The sequence below is a fragment of the Salmo salar genome, chromosome 11, assembly GCF_965601325.2.
Source record: "Salmo salar chromosome 11, fSalSal1, whole genome shotgun sequence".
In the NCBI taxonomy this organism is placed as follows: domain Eukaryota; kingdom Metazoa; phylum Chordata; class Actinopteri; order Salmoniformes; family Salmonidae; genus Salmo; species Salmo salar.
Window position 1 is genome coordinate 119,018,013 of NC_138301.1, and position 21,845 is coordinate 119,039,857.

Sequence of the window (21,845 nt, forward strand, 5' to 3'; positions counted from 1 at the left end):
GTTGAGGTTAAATATTAATTCTGAATGGTTCAGTTAGGGGTTAAGGTTAAATATTAATTCTTAATGGTTCAGTTAGGGGTTGGAATAGAGTTTACCACAAAGCAATCTAACATGAGTGCCTAGTACTGGGATTGAACACACGACCCTCGGAGCTCGCGGCTCACATCCATCCACCATCCACACAGTTCGTTCCAAAAGTATTCATACCCCTTGACTTATTCCACATTTTGTTGTGCTACAGCCTGAATTCAAAATGGATAAAAAATATACGGTACCAGTCAAAAGTTTGGACCCACCTACTCATTCAAGGGTTTTTCTTTATTTTTACAATTTTCTACACATTGTAGAATAATAGAGAATACATCAAAACTATGAAATAACACATATGGAATCATGTAGTAACCAAAAAAGTGTTAAACAAATCAAAATATATTTTTGATTTTTGATTCTTCAAAGTAGCCACCCTTTTCCTTGATGACAACTTTGCACACTCTTGGCATTCTCTAAACCAGCTTCATGAGGTAGTCACCTGGAATGAATATAAATTAACAGATGTGCCTTGTTAAAAATTAATTTGTGGAATTTCTTCTCTTCTTGATGAGGATACAATCCCGATAACGGGATTGGTTGGACAACAACCAGTGAGATAGCACGGCGCGATATTCAAAACAAAATAATCTCAAAATTAAAATTCAAGTATTATACGGCATTTTAAAGATACTCCACTCGTTAATCCAATCACATTGTCCGATTTCAAAAAGGCTTTACGGTGAAAGCAAAACATTTGATTATTTTAGCATAGCACCTCAGCAAAAAAAAAAGCTATTTTCCCAAGCACGATAGCCATCACAAAACCAGATATACAGCTAAAATGAAGCACTAACCTTTGACAATCTTCATCAGATGACACTCCTAGGACATCATGTTAGACAATACATGCATTTTTTTGTTCGATCAAGTTTATATTTATATCCAAAAACCCCATTTTTACATTGGCGCGTGACGTTCAGAAAATGTTTTCTCCCCATAACCTCCGGTGAATAGGCACATTTAATTTACAGAAGAACTCATAAACGTTGAAAAAATGTATAACAATTATTTAAAGAATTAGAGATAATCTACTCCTTTATGCAACCACTTTGTCAGATTTAAAAAATAACGTTACGGAAAAAGCACATTGTTCAATATTCTGAGTACAGAACTTAGCCTTCAATGCTAAGCTACACAGTTAGCCTACAACCACGGCGTCGACAAATCTCTAACAATATGTTCGAAATATTTACTTACCTTTGCTGATCTTCGGCGGAATGCACTCGGATGGGCACCCACTTCCACAAGAAATGTTCATTTGTTCTGCAAAGTCCATCATTTATGTCCAAATACGTCTGTTTTGTTGACCCATCCAGAACACTTTACAATGCCATGTGGCGTGGACGCAAATCCATAGATGAAATGTTCAAAGTTCCATTACCGTTTGTAGAAACACGTCAAACGATGTTTACAATCAATCCTTTAGGGTATTTTTTAACGTAAAATTGCAATAATTTTACAACCGGGCAATACGTATTCATCCCAGAAGAAAAAATTTAAAAAACGATGAAGTCACGTGAACGCGCATCATAAGACACCTCTCCTCAGACTGGCCAATGATTGACTGAGCCAAAATGATCTGCCCGGTAACAGCTGACGGTTGAAACCAGTTCCTAAAGATTGTTGACAGCCAATGGAAGAGTTAGGAGGTGCAACGTAAATCCTATGTCACTGTAGTTTTTCAAGGGATTCAAAACAAAAACTACATTTCTAATTTCTCCCACTTCCTGATTCAATTTTTCTAAGTTTTTTTGCCTGCCATATGAGTTCTGTTATACTCACAGACACCATTCAAACAGTGTTAGAAACTTCAGAGTGTTTCCTATTCAAATCTACTAATAATATGCATATTCTATTTTCTGGCCCAGAGTAGTAACCTGTTTAAATTGGGTACGTTTTTCATCCGGCCGTGAAAATACTGCCCCCTAGCCCCTAGAGGTTAATGCATTTGAGCCAATCACTTGTGTTGTGACAAGGTAGGGGTGGTATACAGAAGATAGCCCTATTTGGTAAAAGACCAAGTCCATATTATGGGAAGAACAGCTCAAATAAGCAAAGAGAAATGACACTCCATCATTACTTTAAGACATGAAGTTCAGTCAATGCGGAAAATTTCAAAAACTTTGAAATTGGCTCTAATGAGGACCACCACAGGAACGGAAGACCCAGAGTTACCTCTGCTGCAGAGGATAATAGAGTTAACTGCACCTCAGATTGCAGCCAAAATAAATGCTTCACAGAGTTCAAGTAACAGACACATCTCAACATCCACTGTTCAGAAGAGACTGCGTGAATCAGGCCTTCATGGTTGAATTGCTGCAAAGAAACCACTACTAAACGATACCAATAAGAAGAAGAGACTTGCTTGGGCCAAGAAACACAAGCAATGGACATTAGACCAGTGGAAATCTGTCCTTTGGTCTGCTGAGTCCAGATTTGATATTTTTGGTTCCATGTCTTTGTGAGATGCAGAGTAGATGAACACATCTCGGCATGTGTCGTTCCCACCGTGAAGCATGGAGGAGGAGGTGTGATGTTGTGGGGGGTGCTTTGCTTGTGACATTGTCTGATCTTTTTAGAATTCAAGGCACACTTAACCAGCATGGCTACAACAGCATTCTGCAGCGATACGCCATCCCATCTGGTTTGCGCTTAGTGGGACTATCATTTGTTTTTCAACAGGACAATGACCCAGCACACCTCCGGGCTGTTTAAGGGATATTTGACCAAGAAGGAGAGTGTAAGGGCTGCCTTCAGGAATGGACCAAAATGCAGCGGAGTTAGTATTCATCTTTCAATTTAATTAGAAAGAACACTATAACAAACAAAACAAGGAAACTGACAGCCAACACAGTCCTGTCAGGTGCAACCACATTGACAAGCACAATTACCCACACCACACAAAGGAAACGTAGGCAACTTATGTGTGACTCCCAATCAACCACAACCCTCTACAGCTGTGCCTGATTGGAAGTCACACGGCAAAAAATCAATGAAACAATAAAACACTCACACTCCCTTCTGCCACGTCCTGACCCAACTACACCCTCTACTGGTCAAGACGTGACAGTACCCCCCCCTCAAGGTGCAGACCCCGGGATGCACCTAAAAAAGGAAAACACAAGAAAATCCCCAACAAAAAGGAACACCTAAACAATAAGGGAGGGAAGGGAGGGTGGCTGCCGTCACCGACGGCACTGTGCTACACCCTCCCTCCCCAACCCACCTATCCTGGAGGTGGCTCAGGTGCAGGACGTGGACCTCGCTCCACCTTCTGCGTCGCCGACTTTGGTGGCGCCGATAGCTGCGCCGGGCAGACGGGCCACTCGGGCTGACCCTGGCAGACAGACCACTCGGGCTGGACCGGAGGACTGGAGAGCCACTCGGGCTTGGCCGGAGGGCAGTAGGGCCCTTCGGGCTGGGCCGGAGGGCAAGAGGGCCCCTCGGGCTGGGCCGGAGGGCAGGAGGGCCCCTCGGGCTGGGCCGGAGGGCAGGAGGGCCCCTCGGGCTGGGCCGGAGGGCAGGAGGGCCCCTCGGGCTGGGCCGGAGGGCAGGAGGGCCCCTCGGGCTGGGCCGGAGAGCAGGAGGGCCCCTCGGGCTGGGCCGGAGAGCAGGAGGGCCCCTCGGGCTGGGCCGGAGGGCAGGCAGGGCACCCTGGCAGATCCGGGCAGGCGGGCACCTCTGGCAGTTCAGGGCAGTCTGGCCACTCTGGCAGTTCAGCGCAGTCTGGCCACTCTGGCAGTTCAGCGCAGTCTGGCCACTCTGGCAGTTCAGCGCAGTCTGGCCACTCTGGCAGTTCAGCGCAGTCTGGCCACTCTGGCAGTTCAGCGCAGTCTGGCCACTCTGGCAGTTCAGCGCAGTCTGGCCACTCCGGCAGTTCAGCGCAGTCTGACCTCTCTGGCGACTGTTGACTGGCGGGCAGCTCTGACGACTGTTGACTGGCGGGCAGCTCTGACGACTGTTGACTGGCGGGCAGCTCTGACGACTGTTGACTGGCGGGCAGCTCTGATGACTGTTGACTGGCGGGCAGCTCTGACGACTGTTGACTGGCGGGCAGCTCTGGCGACTGTTGACTGGCGGGCAGCTCTGGCGACTGTTGACTGGCGGGCAGCTCTGGTGACTGTTGACTGGCGAGGCTGGGTTGACACACTAGACTCCTGATGCGTGGGGCTGGTATAGGACGTGCCAGCCCGGAGACACGCACCTCCATGCTAGTGCGTCTGGCGGGAAACACCGGACCGAAATGGCGCGCTGGCGGTCTTGATTGTAGGGTTGGCATCACCCCTTCCGGCTCGATGCCTGCACTCGCATGGCACTTGCGGGGGGCTGGTATGTAGCGCACCGGGCTTTGAACGTGCACTGGGGACACCGTGCGCTCCACAGCATAACACGGTGTCTTACCAGTACCACGCTGCTTCCGGTAAGCACGGGGAGTTGGCTTAGGTCTACCACCTGACTCCGCCAATCTCCCCGTGTGCCCCCCCCCAAAAAAATTGTGGGGCTGCCTCCCGTGTCCGTTGCGCTCCCTCTCCTCATACCAGCGCCTCTCAGCTCTCGCCGCCTCGATCTCCCACTGTGGGCGGCGATAATCCCCAGCTTGAGTCCATGGTCCTTTCCCGTCCAGGATTTCCTCCCAAGTCCATGACTCCAGATAGCCTTTCTCCTGGTGCCTCTCCTTGTGCTGCTCCTTCCTCTGCTGCTTGGTCCGTTGTTGGTGGGTAATTCTGTAAGGGCTGCCTTCAGGAATGGACCAAAATGCAGCGGAGTTAGTATTCATCTTTCAATTTAATTAGAAAGAACACTATAACAAACAAAACAAGGAAACTGACAGCCAACACAGTCCTGTCAGGTGCAACCACATTGACAAGCACAATTACCCACACCACACAAAGGAAACGTAGGCAACTTATGTGTGACTCCCAATCAACCACAACCCTCTACAGCTGTGCCTGATTGGAAGTCACACGGCCAAAAATCAATGAAACAATAAAACACTCACACTCCCTTCTGCCACGTCCTGACCCAACTACACCCTCTACTGGTCAGGACGTGACAGAGAGTGATGGAGTGCTGCATCAGATGACCTGGCCTCCACAATCACTTGACCTCAATCCAATTGAGATGGTTTGGGATGAGTTGGACCGCAGAGTGAAGGAAAAGCAGCCAACAAGGGCTCAGCATATGTGGGAATTCCTTCAAGACTGTTTGGAAAAGCATTGCAGATGAAGCTGGTTGAGAGAATGCCAAGGGTGTGCAAAACTGTCATCAAGGCAAAGGGTGGCTACTTTGAAGAATCTAAAATCTAAAATATATTTTGATTTGTTTAACACTTTTTGGGTTACTACATGATTCCATATGTGTTATTCCATAGTTTTGATGTCTTCACTATTATTCTACAATGTAGAAAATAGTAAAAATAAAGAAAACACCCTTGAGTGAGTTCTGTATTTGTCTCACCCATCGACACACATACCCCATAATTACGAAGTGAAAACATGTTCTTAGAAATGTTTGCAAATCTATTGAAAGTTAAACACAGAAAAATCTAATTTACATTAGTGTTCACACCACTGAGTCAAAACTTTGTTGACACACAGCAATTACAGCTGTTAGTTTTTTGCCCGGTAATTCTGGGTAAGTCTCTATGAGCTTTGCACACATGGATTGTGCAAAATTTGCCTGTTATTATTTTTTTAATTCTTCAAGTTCTGTCAAATTGGTTGTTGATTATTGCTAGACCACCATTTTTGGGCTCTTGTCTTAGATTTTCAAGCAGATTTAAGTCAAAACTGTAATTTGGCCACTCAGGAACGTTCACTGTCTTCTTGGTAAGCAACTCCAGTGTAGGTTTGGCCTTGTGTTTTAGGTTATTGTCCTGCTGAAAGGTGAATTAATCTCCCAGTGTCTGGTGGAAAGCAGACTGAACCACCTTTTCCTCTAGGATTTTGTCTGTGCTTAGCTCCATTCTGTTTCTTTTTTATCCTGAAAAACTCCCCAGTTGTTAACGATTACAAGCATACTCATAACATGATGCAGCCACTAATATGCTTGAAAATATATCAAGTAGTACTCAGTATAGTGTTGTATTGGATTTGACCCAAACATTACACTTTGTATTCAGGACAAAAAGTGAATTGCTTTGCCACATTTTTTGCATTAATACTTTAGTGCCTTATTGCAAACAGGAGGCATGTTTTGGAAAATTTGTATTCTGTACAGGCTTCTTTCTTTTCACTCTGTCAATTAGGTTAGTATTGTGAAGTAATTACAATGATGTTGAGCCATCCTCAGTTTTATCCTGTCGCAGTCATTAAACTCTAACTGTTTTAAAGTCACCATTGGCCTCATGGTGAAATCCCTGAGCAGTTTCCCTTCTCTCTGGCAACTGAGTCAGAAAGGACGCCTGTATCTTTGTAGTGACTGGGTGTATTGATACACCATCCAAAGTGTAATGAATTACTTCCCCATCCTCAAAGGGATATTCAATATCTGCTTTTATTTATTTTTTACCAATATGTGCCTTTCTTTGCGAGGCATTGGAAAACCTCCCTGGTCTTTGCTTGAATCTGTGTTTGAAACTCACTGTTTGACTTTATGTGTGTTTATTGTAGGTGTGGGGGTACAGAGATGAGAGTGTCATTCAAAAATCATGTTGAACACTATTATTGCACACAGAGTGAGTTCATGTAATTTGTCATGTGACTTGTTAAGCACATGTGTACTACTGAACTTTTTTTAGGATTGCCATAACAACGCGGTTGAATACTTATTGAATCAAGACATTTCAGCTTTTCATTTTGTTTTCATTAATGTATTAACAAATATAATCCCTGTGTGAAGTTCATGTTTTTGTTATTCACCCCAATGTTCTCGGGTCTGACAGACCCACAACATTATTGGGTTTTACAACAATACAGCCATAACAATTTACGTAGAAATACTAAATACTTAGATGTTGACTTATATCAATTACAAGCAATATAGACAGTATACATGGTTAATATAGACAGTATACATGGTTATTATAGACAGTATACATGGTTAATATAGACAGTATACATGGTTATTATAGACAGTATACATGGTTAATATAGACAGTATACATGGTTAATATAGACAGTATACATGGTTAATATAGACAGTATACATGGTTAATATAGACAGCATGGTTAATATAGACAGTATACATGGTTAATATAGACAGCATGGTTAATATAGACAGTATACATGGTTAATATAGACAGCATGGTTAATATAGACAGTATACATGGTTAATATAGACAGCATGGTTAATATAGACAGTATACATGGTTAATATAGACAGCATGGTTAATATAGACAGTATACATGGTTAATATAGACAGCATGGTTAATATAGACAGCATGGTTAATATAGACAGCATGGTTAATATAGACAGTATACATGGTTAATATAGACAGCATGGTTAATATAGACAGTATACATGGTTAATATAGACAGTATACATGGTTATTATAGACAGCATGGTTAATATAGACAGTATATATGGTTAATATAGACAGTATACATGGTTAATATAGACAGCATGGTTAATATAGACAGTATACATGGTTAATATAGACAGCATGGTTAATATAGACAGTATACATGGTTAAAATAGACAACATGGTTAATATAGACAGTATACATGGTTAATATAGACAGCATGGTTAATATAGACAGTATACATGGTTAATATAGACAGCATGGTTAATATAGACAGTATACATGGTTAATATAGACAGCATGGTTAATATAGACAGTATACATGGTTAAAATAGACAACATGGTTAATATAGACAGTATACATGGTTAATATAGACAGCATGGTTAATATAGACAGCATGGTTAATATAGACAGTATACATGGTTAATATAGACAGCATGGTTAATATAGACAGTATACATGGTTAATATAGACAGTATACATGGTTAATATAGACAGCATGGTTAATATAGACAGTATACATGGTTAATATAGACAGCATGGTTAATATAGACAGTATATATGGTTAATATAGACAGCATGGTTAATATAGACAGTATACATGGTTAATATAGACAACATGGTTAATATAGACAGTATACATGGTTAATATAGACAGCATGGTTAATATAGACAGTATACATGGTTAATATAGACAACATGGTTAATATAGACAGTATACATGGTTAATATAGACAGCATGGTTAATATAGACAGCATGGTTAATATAGATAGCATGGTTAATATAGACAGTATACATGGTTAATATAGACAGCATGGTTAATATAGACAGTATACATGGTTAATATAGACAGCATGGTTAATATAGACAGTATACATGGTTAATATAGACAGTATACATGGTTAATATAGACAGTATACATGGTTAATATAGACAACATGGTTAATATAGACAGTATACATGGTTAATATAGACAGCATGGTTAATATAGACAGTATACATGGTTAATATAGACAGCATGGTTAATATAGACAGCATCGTTAATATAGACAGCATGGTTAATATAGACAGTATCCATGGTTAATATAGACAGCATGGTTAATATAGACAGTATACATGGTTAATATAGACAGCATGGTTAATATAGACAGTATACATGGTTAATATAGACAGCTTGGTTAATATAGACAGTATACATGGTTAATATAGAGAGAATACATGATTAATATTTGCCATTTACCTGCTAGATCACATTTGAAAGCGCTATTCGTTTTTTTAATATAAAATGTGATTTTTGGAAACAAAAATCAATTATAGTCAAGACACGGGTGGAATAAACAATTTGTTTAATTTAAAATAAATCATGTTGATCTTGAACAAATATAAATGATACAATGCATCATTATTGATGTTTATTGCTTTGAACAAATTGGACAAATTTTACATATAGTATTCTATCAAAATGACAAATGAGCACCATTGAACACAAATTAAGGCAGGTCTACACACCACATGAGGGACAAAGTTAGTACTGTGTGTGTGTTGCAAATGTATTTCTTGCACTTGATGCTTGTGTACCGTGTCCTGTCCTTCTTGGATTCACACACACATCGCAGCGCTTCTTGTTGCTACCGGCTGCAATCTAGAATGATGAAAATAACTTAGTTCAGGAATTTTACTAACATCTCACTCATTTACATATATTGTTACAGCAGGCCAAGGTAGGAGAGTCAGACACACACACACACACACACACACAAATGCAACATCTTCACTCACACTTACTTCCGGTATTAGAGTTGTTGGTTCTGTGGGTTCGGGGCTGATGGGGCAGCAGCATCCTCCTCCTGAATCCTCCTCACGATGGTTGCAGATGCTGGGTTCCTTGGGAGATGTTGCCTCCTCTGGATTTGAGGTCTTACCAATGCCTTGCCCAGCTCCTTGAGAAAGAGCCGTCTCCTCTGGAGCTTCCCTCTGTTCCAATCTGGGTTCAACGCCGTCCAGATGACAAACGTGTTGAATGCAGAGATGTCCAAGATGTTGGATAATATCACAAGTGGCCAGCGTAGGGTTCTTCTTTTGCAGCTGTAGCCAGTCACCAGCTTGTCTGTTGTCCACCCCTCCTTTTGTGGCATTGTAATCCATTATGATTTGTGGTTTTTGATGTTCCTGGCCACAGATTCTCCCATCCCTATGCAGCGTACTCATGAGTACCACATTTTTGTCTTTCTTTGGCACATAGGACACTAGGGATGTTTCAGCCGTGAACACAAACTTAGAGGAATTGAAAGGCCTGTTCTGTGTATTCAACAGCTGAGGTGGGAGCCCTGGCTTGTTTTTTCGTACTGTTTCTACCATCGTGAGCTTCCTCTTGAGGAGCTCCTGTCCAAGCTTGGGCGAAGTAAAAAAGTTTTGCATGTGATGTTGTTGCCATGGAGTCCCTGTATCACGTCCAGGACAACCCACATCCCTTGGTTCTTCTCAGGGGCTCCTCCATCTGGCTTCCCCATATACACTTGCAAGTTCCACGCATATGATGAAGCAGCATCACAGGCTGGCAAGATCTTCTTTCCATAATTTGAAGGTTTAGACGGTATGTACTGCCTGAAGGAGCAGCGGCCCCTAAATGGCATAAGCTGCTCATCAACAGTAACGTTGGGCCCAGGGCAGTCCACCCACTTGTTCCACACTGACCTGATTGCAGCTAGCTTGTCTCTCTGCCGCCGAGCTGGTCTGGTATCTCGTTTGTTTTATTTTTTTATTTTATTTCACCTTTATTTAAGCAGGTAGGCTAGTTGAGAACAAGTTCTCATTTACAACTGCGACCTGCAAAGCAGTTCAACAGAAACAACAACACAGAGTTATAGAAAAAAAAGAAAGTCTATATACATTGTGTGCAAATGGCATGAGGAGATAAGGCAATAAATAGGCCATATTAGCAAAGTAATTACAATTTAGCAGATTAACACTGGAGTGATAGATGAGCAGATGATGATGAGCATATGATGGTGTGTAAGTAGTGATACTGGTGTGCAAAAGAGCAAAAAAGAAAATTAAAACAATATGGGGATGAGGTAGGTAGATTGAGTGGGCTATTTACAGATGAACTATGTACAGCTGCAGCGATCGGTTAGCTGCTCAGATAGCTGATGTTTAAAGTTAGTGAAGGAAATGTACGTTTCCAGCTTCAGCGATTTTTGCAATTCGTTCCAGTCACTGGCAGCAGAGAACTGGAAGGAAAGGCGGCCAAAGGAGGTGTTGGCTTTGGGGATGACCAGTGAGCTATACCTGCTGGAGCACGTACTACGGGTGGGAGTTGCTATGGTGACCAGTGAGCTGAGATAAGGCGGAGCTTTACCTAGCATAGACTTATAGATGACCTGGAGCCAGTGGGTCTGGCGACGAATGTGTAGCGAGGGCCAGCCGACTAGAGCATACAGGTCGCAGTGGTGGGTGGTATAAGGCGCTTTGGTAACAAAACGGATGGCACTGTGATAGACTACATCCAATTTGCTGAGTAGAGTATTGGAAGCTATTTTGTAGATGACATCACCGAAGTCAAGGATCGGTAGGATAGTCAGTTTTACTAGGGTAAGTTTGGCGGCGTGAGTGAAGGAGGCTTTGTTGCGAAATAGATGGCCGATTCTAGATTTGATTTTGGATTAGAGATGTTTGAAATCAGTCTAGAAGGAGAGGTTACAGTCTAGCCAGACACCTAGGTATTTGTAGTTGTCTACGTATTCTTGGTCAGAACCGTCCAGAGTAGTGATGCTAGTCGGGCAGCCGGGTGCGGGCAGCGAACGGTTGAAAAGCATGCATTTGGTTTTACTAGCGTTTAAGAGCAGTTGGAGGCCACGGAAGGAGTGTTGTATGGCATTGAAGCTCGTTTGGAGGTTTGTTAACACAGTGTCCAAAGAGAGGCTAGATGTGTACAGAATGGTGTCGTCTGCGTAGAGGTGGATCAGGGAATCACCTGCAGCAAGAGTGACATCGTTGAAATACACAGAGAAAAGAGTCGGCCCAAGAATTGAAACCTGTGGTACCCCCATAGAGACTGCCAGAGGTCTGGACAACAGGCCTTCCAATTTGACACACTGAACTCTGTCTGCGAATTAGTTGGTGAACCAGGCGAGGCAGTCATTTGAGAAACCAAGGCTGTTGAGTCTGCCGATAAGATTACAGTGATTGACAGAGTCAAAAGCATTGGCCAGGTTGATGAAGACGGCTGCACAGTACTGTCTTTTATCGATGGCTGTTATGATGTCGTTTAGTACCTTGAGCGTGGCTGAGGTGCACCCATGACCAGCTCGGAAACCGGATTGCACAGCGGAGAAGGTACGGTGGGATTTGAAATGGTCAGTGATCTGTTTGTTAACTTGGCTTTCGAAGACTTTAGAAAGGCAGGGCAGGATGGATGTAGGTCTATAACAGTTTGGGTCTAGAGCATCACCCCCTTTGAAGAGGGGGATGACCGCGGCAGCTTTCCAATCTTTAGTGATCTCGGACGATACGAAAGAGAGGTTGAACAGACTGGTAATAGGGGTTGCAACAATGGCGGCGGATAATTTTTGAAAGAGACGGTCCAGATCGTCAAGCCCAGCTGATTTGTACGGGTCCAGGTTTTGCAGCTCTTTCAGAACATCTGCTATCTGGATTTGGGTGCAGGAGAAGCTGGGGAGGCTCAGGCAAGTAGCTGCAGGGTGTGCGGAGCTGTTGGCCGGGGTTGGCGTAGCCAGGAGGAAAGTATGGCCAGCCGTAGAGAAATGCTTATTGAAATTTTCGATTATCATGGATTTATCGGTGGTGACCGTGTTACCTAGTCTCAGTGCAGTGGGCAGCTGGGAGGAGGTGCTCTTGTTCTCCATGGACTTTACAGTGTCCCAAAACTATTTGGAGTGGAGCTACAGGATGCAAATTTCTGTTTGAAAAAGCTAGCCTTTGCTTTCCTCACTGACTGTGTGTATTGGTTCCTGACATCCCTGAACAGTTGCATATCGCGAGGACTATTCGATGCTAGTGCAATCTGCCACAGGATGTTTCTGTGCTGGTCGAGGGCAGTCAGGTCTGGAGTGAACCAAGGGCTATATCTGTTCTTAGTTCTACAGATGCTTATTTAAGATGGTGAGGAAATTACTTTTAAAGAACAACCAGAAAGACCTGCTCGCTGAAGTGTTTTAGGGAGCGTTTGACAGTGATGAGGGGTGGTCGTTTGACCGCAGACCCATAGCGGATGCAGGCAATGAGGCAGTGATCACTGAGATCCTCATTGATAACAGCAAAGGTGTATTTGGAGGGCAAGTTGGTCAGGATCATATCTATGAGGGTGCCCATGCTTACGGATTTAGGGTTGTACCTGGTGGTTTCCTTGATTATTTATGTGAGATTGAGGGCATCTAGCTTAGATTGTAGGACTGCTGTGGTGTTAAGCATATCCCAGTTTAGGTCACCTAACAGAACAAACTCTGAAGATAGATGGGGGGCAATCAATTAACGTATGGTGTCCAGGGCTCAGCTGGGAGCTGAGGGGGGTCTATAACAGGCGACAACAGTGAGAGACTTATTTCTGGAGAGATTCATTTTTTAAATTAGAAGCTCGAACTGTTTGGGCATAGACCTGGAAAGTATGACAGAACTTTGCAAGCTAACTCCTCCCCCTTTGGCAGTTCTATCTTGACGGAAAATGTTGTAGTTGGGTATGGAAATCTCCGAATATTTGGTGGCCTTCCTAAGCCAGGATTCAGACATGGCAAGGACATCAGGGTTGGCAGAGTGTGCTAAAGCAGTGAGTAAAACAAACTTAGGGAGGAGGCTTCTGATGTTAACATACATGAAACCAAGGCTTTTTCGATTACAGAAGTCAACAAATAAGAGTGCCTGGGGACAAGCAGGGCCTGGGTTAACCTTAACATCATCCGAGGAGGAGTAGGATGAGGGTACGGCTAAAGGCTAGCAAAACTGGTCATCTAGTTCGTTGGGGATGAGAATAAAAGGAGCAGATTTCTGGGCGTGGTAGAATAGATTCAGGGCATAATGTGCAGACAGGGGTATGGTGGGGTGCGGGTACAGTGGAGGTAAGCCCAGGCACTGAGTGATGATAAGAGGTGTTGCACCTCTGGACGTGCTGGTTATACTGGGTGAGGTCACCGCATGTGTGGGAGGTGGGACAAAGGAAGTATCTAAGGCATGTACAGTGGGACTAGGGGCTCCGCAGTAAACTTAAACAATGATAATTATCCTAAACAACAGTATACAAGGCATATTGAAATTTGAGGGAGACATAAAGCGAGGCATAAAGCAATCACAGGTGTTGATTGGGAGAGCTAGCTAAGACGGGGCTAGGACCGACAGATAAACAAAGTGGAGTACCGTGATAAATGAACAGTCCAGCAGGCATCAGCTATGTAGCCAAGTGATCATAGGGTCCAGTGTACAGCGATAGATGAAACAGGGAAGCTGCGGGGTAGTCGTTGCTACGCTAGCACGCGGGAGACACAGCGTTTAAAGTTAGCAGGCCAGGGTTGTCACGGGCGGATAGAAGAGTTTAAGGGTGAGTCAAGCGCAGGAGACTGAGGTCCGTTGGAACAAACGTGATTTAATAAATCCAAGGGCAAAATCCATATACGGCTGGGAGCACAACAGTCAAAAGACTAAAAGAAGCTCCGCTCAAAAGGCAGACGGGGCGCAACCCGGCAACCCTACTGCCTATACAATAAGTAGTAAACCAACGACATAAAACCAACACCACCTCTACCACACGTAACAAAGAACAATCCCGCACGAATCCTAACTAAACACAGACAGACTAAATACCCCCCCACTAATGACAAACACGAAACAGGTGCAATCAAAAAACAGACATAACTAATAGACACTGAAACACAGATCGGTGGCAGCTAGTAGGCCGGCGACGACTACCGCCGAGCACCGCCCGACCGAGGAGAGGCACCACCTTCTGTGGACGTTGTGACAGTGGTAAGTAGAAGCGTCTGCTCCGACAGCGGATGGGATTTCGTCTGCGGATCAGTTGTGGTGGTACGGCGGGGCGTCGTGATGACGAAGGGACCGAGCCCTCTGAGCAGAGATCGTTTTTGTCATACTGATTGAATGAGGAGCCACACATGCAAGCTATTTATTTGTTGTGTCCTTCCGCCAATTTGCACCTGGCTGGGATAGAGTGTAAAAAATTCAGTATTTTCCCACATCAAAATAATGCATTGTAATAAAATTGTGCCGGGTTCCCGCAAGACATTGTGTAGTTTCACACAGTACAAAGAGTAAAGAGTGCGAGAAAAGCGGGAGACAGGCAGGGAGACAGACAGGTTGTTGGTGCTATGTTGAAACAGCAGACCCAGGGAGGAGGAAGACAGAGTGAAGGCACACAGTGTCAAGTGTCAGTGTGCAGCGGGTAGGACGGAGTCAGGCTCAGGACACAGAACTGAGTAAAAACGTACTTTACTCGAATAAACCACAAAATAATTCCACGCAGGGAAAATACTCCAGCTCACAGAAATAGCGAACACTTAACAATGAACAAACATGCACAAAACCATGTGGGAACCAGAGGGTTAAATAGGGAATAAATTATAACGTAATGGATACCAGGTGTGTACAATCAAGACAAAACAAATGGGCAAAGAAACGTAGATCGGTGGCGGCTAGAAAGCCAGTGACGTCGACCGCCGAACGTCGCCCGAACAAGGAGAAGCACCAACTTCGACCGCCGAACGTCGCCCGAACAAGGAGAGGCACCAACTTTGGCGGAAGTCCTGACACACAGCAAACCTTTTGGTTTAATTTTTTTTTTTCACCTACACACACACTTTTCCACACTTGTATTACCCGGGTCCAGTGGACCCGAACACCACATATGTAATATAAATGTGTAAGGGGTTGCACAATGACATTTCTGTTCTTTCAGATGTTCTTCACAGAAAATTAGCCAAAATATTTTTTTTATAACATTTTTCTTTTAGTAAAATTTGAAAATGGGTCCCACAGACCCAAACGCCACACAAGAGTTGAAAAACATAATTTCACTTTTGACATTATGTGAACGGAATTTAATCAATTTTAAATTCAGGCTGTAACACAACAAAATGTGGAAAAAGTCAAGGGTTAAGAATACCTTCTGAAGGCACTGTACATGTTAGTACCTTCTGCTGTTCCATCTGTCAGGGAGAGGTGTGTGTGTGTGTGTGTGTGTGTGTGTGTGTGTGTGTGTGTGTGTGTGTGTGTGTGTGTGTGTGTGTGTGTGTGTGTGTGTGTGTGTGTGTGTGTGTGTGTGTGTGTGTGTGTGTGTGTGTGTGTGTTGATGCCCGTTGTTCAAGGACACTTTCACAAAGTCGTTTTAAAGTCTTGTTAATCCAAATACCAGCAAACCAAATTAATTCAGTTCACACACACGTGCACACACACACCTTTCCTAGGTCCAATCACAGTAGATACGTGGTTACAATCCAGGAGGCAAATTAAACTTGTAAATCAAGCAGTAACATTCTTAACTGTTTCTTTTCCTCTCCTCTCCTCTCCCCAACCCCCTCACCTCCTCACTTCTCCCCATCCCCTCACCTCCTCCCCTGACACCTCCTCCCCTCTCCCCCACCCCTTCACCTAATCTCCCTCCACCCCCTCACCTCCTCTCCCTCCTCTCTCCCCCACCCCTTCCCCTCCTCTCCCTCCACTCTCCCCCAACCCACTCACCTCCCTCCCCCACACCCTCACCTCCTTTACCTCCCCTCTCCCCTCTCCCCCCACCTCTTCTCCCTCAACTCTCCTCCACCCACTCACCTCCTCTACCTCCTCTCTCCCCGCAACCACTAAACTTCTCTCCCTCCCCTCTCCTCCACCCCCTCTCCTCCTCACCTCCTCTCCCTCAACTCTCCCCCCACACTCTCACCTCCTCTCTCTTCTCCCCCACCCCCTCTCCCTCCCCTTTCCCCTCTCCCCCACCCCTCTCCTCCTCTCCCTCACCCCCTCACCTCCTCTCCCTCCCCTCCCCCCTCCCTTCTCTCCTCTCCCCCCACCCCCTCACCTCCTTTCCCTCCCCTCTCCCCCCACCCCCCTCCTCCTCTCCTTCCCCCAGCTCCAGTGTTCTACTTTGGCGAGGTAGAGTACCGTGTGGATGAGAGTGATGGTCACGTGGAGGTTAGGGTGTTGAGGACAGGAAAGGATCTCTCCAAGACTGCTACCGTCACTGTGCGCTCACACAAGACTGAGCTGGCCTCTGCAGAGGGTAGGGAGCTGCTGATGATGATGATGATGTTGTTGTTGTTGTGGAAGAGGATGAAGAGAAAAGGGGGAGTTTAGATTCCTCATCTTTCTTTCTTTCTTTCTTTCTCTCCCTCTCTCTCTCTCTCTCTCTCTCTCTCTCTCTGTCTCTCTCTCTGCTCTCTCTCTCTCTCTGTCTGTCTCTGTCTCTCTCTCTGTCTCTCTCTCTGTCTCTCTCTCTCTCTCTGTCTCTGTCTCTCTCTCTCTTTCTGTCTCTCTCTCTCGCTCTCGCTCTCCCTCCCTCACTGTCTCTCTCTCTGTCTCTCTCTCTCTCTTTCTCTCTCTGTCATCTCTCTCTCATCCCAATCTCTCTGTCCTTCTCTTTGTCCTGTAGCTGGTGTGGACTACGTAGGGATCAGTCGTAACCTGGACTATACCCCAGGGATGAACCAACAGACCTTCAGGGTGACAATCCTGGATGACCTGGGTCAGCCGGTTCTGGAGGGGCCAGAGACCTTCGAGCTGGTCCTCTGCATGCCGGTGAATGGCATTCTGGGAGAACCGGGCAAGACCACCGTCTTTATCAACGACTCCGTCTCCGACCGTGAGATACGACATCACTGTGAAACGATTGCAAAACTGTTGTTATTTTTAGTTGCATTGATTTACTATAGTACAATAAGGTAAGCAGTTCTCTGCGTTTTTTGTATTGATTGATTGATTGATTTTTTTTGGATTGATTATCCGTCCGCCCCCTCAGTGCCCAAGGTCCAGTTCCAGGAGGCGTTGTATACGGGGGAGGAGAGCGACGGTCGTATCCTGGCAACAGTGTACCGTAGTGGTGACATCAGCTACAAGTCCACCGTGCGCTGTTACACCCGACAGGGGTCAGCTCAGGTCACCACAGACTTCCAGGAACGACCCAACACGGACGTATCCATCATCACCTTCCTGCCAGGTAACACACGGTTACCACCTGGTTCATAGTTCCGTAACAACAAAAGGGAGACTACGAAAGACAATTATTAAAGTAGATAATAATAAATAGAAAGATATAACAGAAACTGTGGACGTCTGTAGGATCAGTAGTGTGTCCAGTGTGTGAACGAGTGGAGCGGGGGTGGTGTTGTATGGTGAGAACAGACCAACAACCTAAAGGTGGTAGAAGCCAGACTTGCCAGTCAGGGAAGAGAGAGAGTGAGAGAGAGAGAGAGAGAGGCCAAGCCTGCCAGTCAGGGAAGAGAGAGAGTGAGAGAGAGAGGCCAAGCCTGCCAGTCAGCGAAGAGAGAGAGAGTGAGAGAGAGAGGCCAAGCCTGCCAGTCAGGGAAGAGAGAGAGAGTGAGAGAGAGGCCAAGCCTGCTAGTCAGCGAAGAGAGAGTGAGAGAGAGAGTCCAAGCCTGCCAGTCAGCGAAGAGAGAGAGTGAGAGAGAGAGGCCAAGCCTGCCAGTCAGGGAAGAGAGAGAGAGTGAGAGAGAGAGAGAGGCCAAGCCTGCCAGTCAGGGAAGAGAGAGAGTGAGAGAGAGAGGCCCAGCCTGCCAGTCAGGGAAGAGAGAGAGGCCCAGCCTGCCAGTCAGGGATTAGAGAGAGGCCCAGCCTGCCAGTCAGGGAAGAGAGAGAGGCCAAGCCTGCCAGTCAGGGAAGAGAGAGAGGCCCAGCCTGCCAGTCAGGGAAGAGAGAGAGGCCAAGCCTGCCAGTCAGGGAAGAGAGAGAGAGTGAGAGAGAGAGAGGCCAAGCCTGCCAGTCAGGGAAGAGAGAGAGTGAGAGAGAGGCCAAGCCTGCTAGTCAGCGAAGAGAGAGAGTGAGAGAGAGAGGCCAAGCCTGCCAGTCAGCGAAGAGACAGAGTGAGAGAGAGAGGCCAAGCCTGCCAGTCAGGGAAGAGAGAAGGTGAGAGAGAGAGGACAAGCCTGCCAGTCAGGGAAGAGAGAGTGAGAGAGAGGCCAAGCCTGCCAGTCAGGGAAGAGAGAGTGAGAGAGAGGCCAAGCCTGCCAGTCAGGGAAGAGAGAGAGTGAGAGAGAGAGACCCAGCCTGCCAGTCAGGGAAGAGAGAGAGGCCAAGCCTGCCAGTCAGGGAAGAGAGAGAGGCCCAGCCTGCCAGTCAGGGAAGAGAGAGAGGCCAAGCCTGCCAGTAAGGGAAGAGAGAGAGAGTGAGAGAGAGAGAGGCCCAGCCTGCCAGTCAGGGAAGAGAGAGAGGCCCAGCCTGCCAGTCAGGGAAGAGAGAGGCCCAGCCTGCCAGTCAGGGAAGAGAGAGAGGCCCAGCCTGCCAGTCAGGGAAGAGAGAGAGGCCAAGCCTGCCAGTCAGGGAAGAGAGAGAGGCCCAGCCTGCCAGTCAGGGAAGAGAGAGGCCCAGCCTGCCAGTCAGGGAAGAGAGAGAGTGAGAGAGAGGACAAGCCTGCCAGTCAGGGAAGAGAGAGTGAGAAGAGGCCAAGCCTGCCAGTCAGGGAAGAGAGAGAGGCCAAGCCTGCCAGTCAGGGAAGAGAGAGGCCCAGCCTGCCAGTCAGGGAAGAGAGAGAGAGAGGCCAAGCCTGCCAGTCAGGGAAGAGAGAGAGGCCAAGCCTGCCAGTCAGGGAAGAGAGAGGCCCAGCCTGCCAGTCAGGGAAGAGAGAGAGGCCCAGCCTGCCAGTCAGGGAAGAAGAGAGAGGCCCAGCCTGCCAGTCAGGGAAGAGAGAGAGAGGCCCAGCCTGCCAGTCAGGGAAGAGAGAGGGAGGCCAAGCCTGCCAGTCAGGGGAGAGAGAGAGAGGCCCAGCCTGCCAGTCAGGGAAGAGAGAGAGGCCCAGCCTGCCAGTCAGGGAAGAGAGAGAGGCCCAGCCTGCCAGTCAGGGAAGAGAGAGAGTAAGAGAGAGAGGCCAAGCCTGCCAGTCAGGGAAGAGAGAGAGTGAGAGAGAGAGGCCTAGCCTGCCAGTCAGGGAAGAGAGAGAGAGGCCCAGCCTGCCAGTCAGGGAAGAGAGAGAGGCCCAGCCTGCCAGTCAGGGAAGAGAGAGGGAGGCCAAGCCTGCCAGTCAGGGAAGAGAGAGAGAGGCCCAGCCTGCCAGTCAGGGAAGAGAGAGAGGCCCAGCCTGCCAGTCAGGGAAGAGAGAGAGTAAGAGAGAGAGGCCTAGCCTGCCAGTCAGGGAAGAGAGAGAGAGTGAGAGACAGAGGCCCAGCCTGCCAGTCAGGGAAGAGAGAGAGTGAGAGAGAGAGGCCCAGCCTGCCAGTCAGGGAAGAGAGAGAGGCCAAGCCTGCCAGTCAGGGAAGAGAGAGAGAGTGAGAGAGAGAGAGGCCCAGCCTGCCAGTCAGGGAAGAGAGAGAGGCCCAGCCTGCCAGTCAGGGAAGAGAGAGAGGCCCAGCCTGCCAGTCAGGGAAGAGAGAGAGGCCCAGCCTGCCAGTCAGGGAAGAGAGAGAGGCCAAGCCTGCCAGTCAGGGAAGAGAGAGAGGCCCAGCCTGCCAGTCAGGGAAGAGAGAGAGGCCCAGCCTGCCAGTCAGGGAAGAGAGAGAGTGAGAGAGAGAGGACAAGCCTGCCAGTCAGGGAAGAGAGAGTGAGAGAGAGGCCAAGCCTGCCAGTCAGGGAAGAGAGAGAGAGGCCAAGCCTGCCAGTCAGGGAAGAGAGAGAGGCCCAGCCTGCCAGTCAGGGAAGAGAGAGAGAGGCCAAGCCTGCCAGTCAGGGAAGAGAGAGAGGCCAAGCCTGCCAGTCAGGGAAGAGAGAGAGGCCCAGCCTGCCAGTCAGGGAAGAGAGAGAGGCCCAGCCTGCCAGTCAGGGAAGAGAGAGAGTAAGAGAGAGAGGCCAAGCCTGCCAGTCAGGGAAGAGAGAGAGTGAGAGAGAGGCCTAGCCTGCCAGTCAGGGAAGAGAGAGAGAGGCCCAGCCTGCCAGTCAGGGAAGAGAGAGAGGCCCAGCCTGCCAGTCAGGGAAGAGAGAGGGAGGCCAAGCCTGCCAGTCAGGGAAGAGAGAGAGAGGCCCAGCCTGCCAGTCAGGGAAGAGAGAGAGGCCCAGCCTGCCAGTCAGGGAAGAGAGAGAGTAAGAGAGAGAGGCCTAGCCTGCCAGTCAGGGAAGAGAGAGAGTGAGAGACAGAGGCCCAGCCTGCCAGTCAGGGAAGAGAGAGAGTGAGAGAGAGAGGCCCAGCCTGCCAGTCAGGGAAGAGAGAGAGGCCAAGCCTGCCAGTCAGGGAAGAGAGAGAGAGTGAGAGAGAGAGAGGCCCAGCCTGCCAGTCAGGGAAGAGAGGAGGCCCAGCCTGCCAGTCAGGGAAGAGAGAGAGGCCCAGCCTGCCAGTCAGGGAAGAGAGAGAGTAAGAGAGAGAGGCCAAGCCTGCCAGTCAGGGAAGAGAGAGAGTGAGAGAGAGAGGCCTAGCCTGCCAGTCAGGGAAGAGAGAGAGAGGCCCAGCCTGCCAGTCAGGGAAGAGAGAGAGGCCCAGCCTGCCAGTCAGGGAAGAGAGAGAGAGTGAGAGAGAGGCCAAGCCTGCTAGTCAGCGAAGAGAGAGAGTGAGAGAGAGAGGCCAAGCCTGCCAGTCAGCGAAGAGACAGAGTGAGAGAGAGAGGCCAAGCCTGCCAGTCAGGGAAGAGAGAAGGTGAGAGAGAGAGGACAAGCCTGCCAGTCAGGGAAGAGAGAGTGAGAGAGAGGCCAAGCCTGCCAGTCAGGGAAGAGAGAGTGAGAGAGAGGCCAAGCCTGCCAGTCAGGGAAGAGAGAGAGTGAGAGAGAGACCCAGCCTGCCAGTCAGGGAAGAGAGAGAGGCCAAGCCTGCCAGTCAGGGAAGAGAGAGAGGCCCAGCCTGCCAGTCAGGGAAGAGAGAGAGGCCAAGCCTGCCAGTAAGGGAGAAGAGAGAGAGTGAGAGAGAGAGAGGCCCAGCCTGCCAGTCAGGGAAGAGAGAGAGGCCCAGCCTGCCAGTCAGGGAAGAGAGAGAGGCCCAGCCTGCCAGTCAGGGAAGAGAGAGAGGCCAAGCCTGCCAGTCAGGGAAGAGAGAGAGGCCCAGCCTGCCAGTCAGGGAAGAGAGAGAGGCCCAGCCTGCCAGTCAGGGAAGAGAGAGAGAGTGAGAGAGAGAGGACAAGCCTGCCAGTCAGGGAAGAGAGAGTGAGAGAGAGGCCAAGCCTGCCAGTCAGGGAAGAGAGAGAGAGGCC

At 47.6% G+C, this 21,845-nt stretch overlaps 1 protein-coding gene across 1 annotated transcript in view; it reads left to right on the plus strand.

Moving 5' to 3' along the window:
• LOC106590844 (FRAS1-related extracellular matrix protein 2) overlaps window positions 1–21,845 on the plus strand; it is a 244,869-nt gene that overhangs the window by 145,646 nt on the left and 77,378 nt on the right. The window contains exons 8-10 of the mRNA XM_045690232.2: window positions 16,640–16,789; window positions 17,159–17,368; window positions 17,525–17,722. Of these exons, the coding sequence (XP_045546188.1) occupies window positions 16,640–16,789; window positions 17,159–17,368; window positions 17,525–17,722 (558 nt within the window). The remainder of the gene's footprint in view (window positions 1–16,639; window positions 16,790–17,158; window positions 17,369–17,524; window positions 17,723–21,845) is intronic.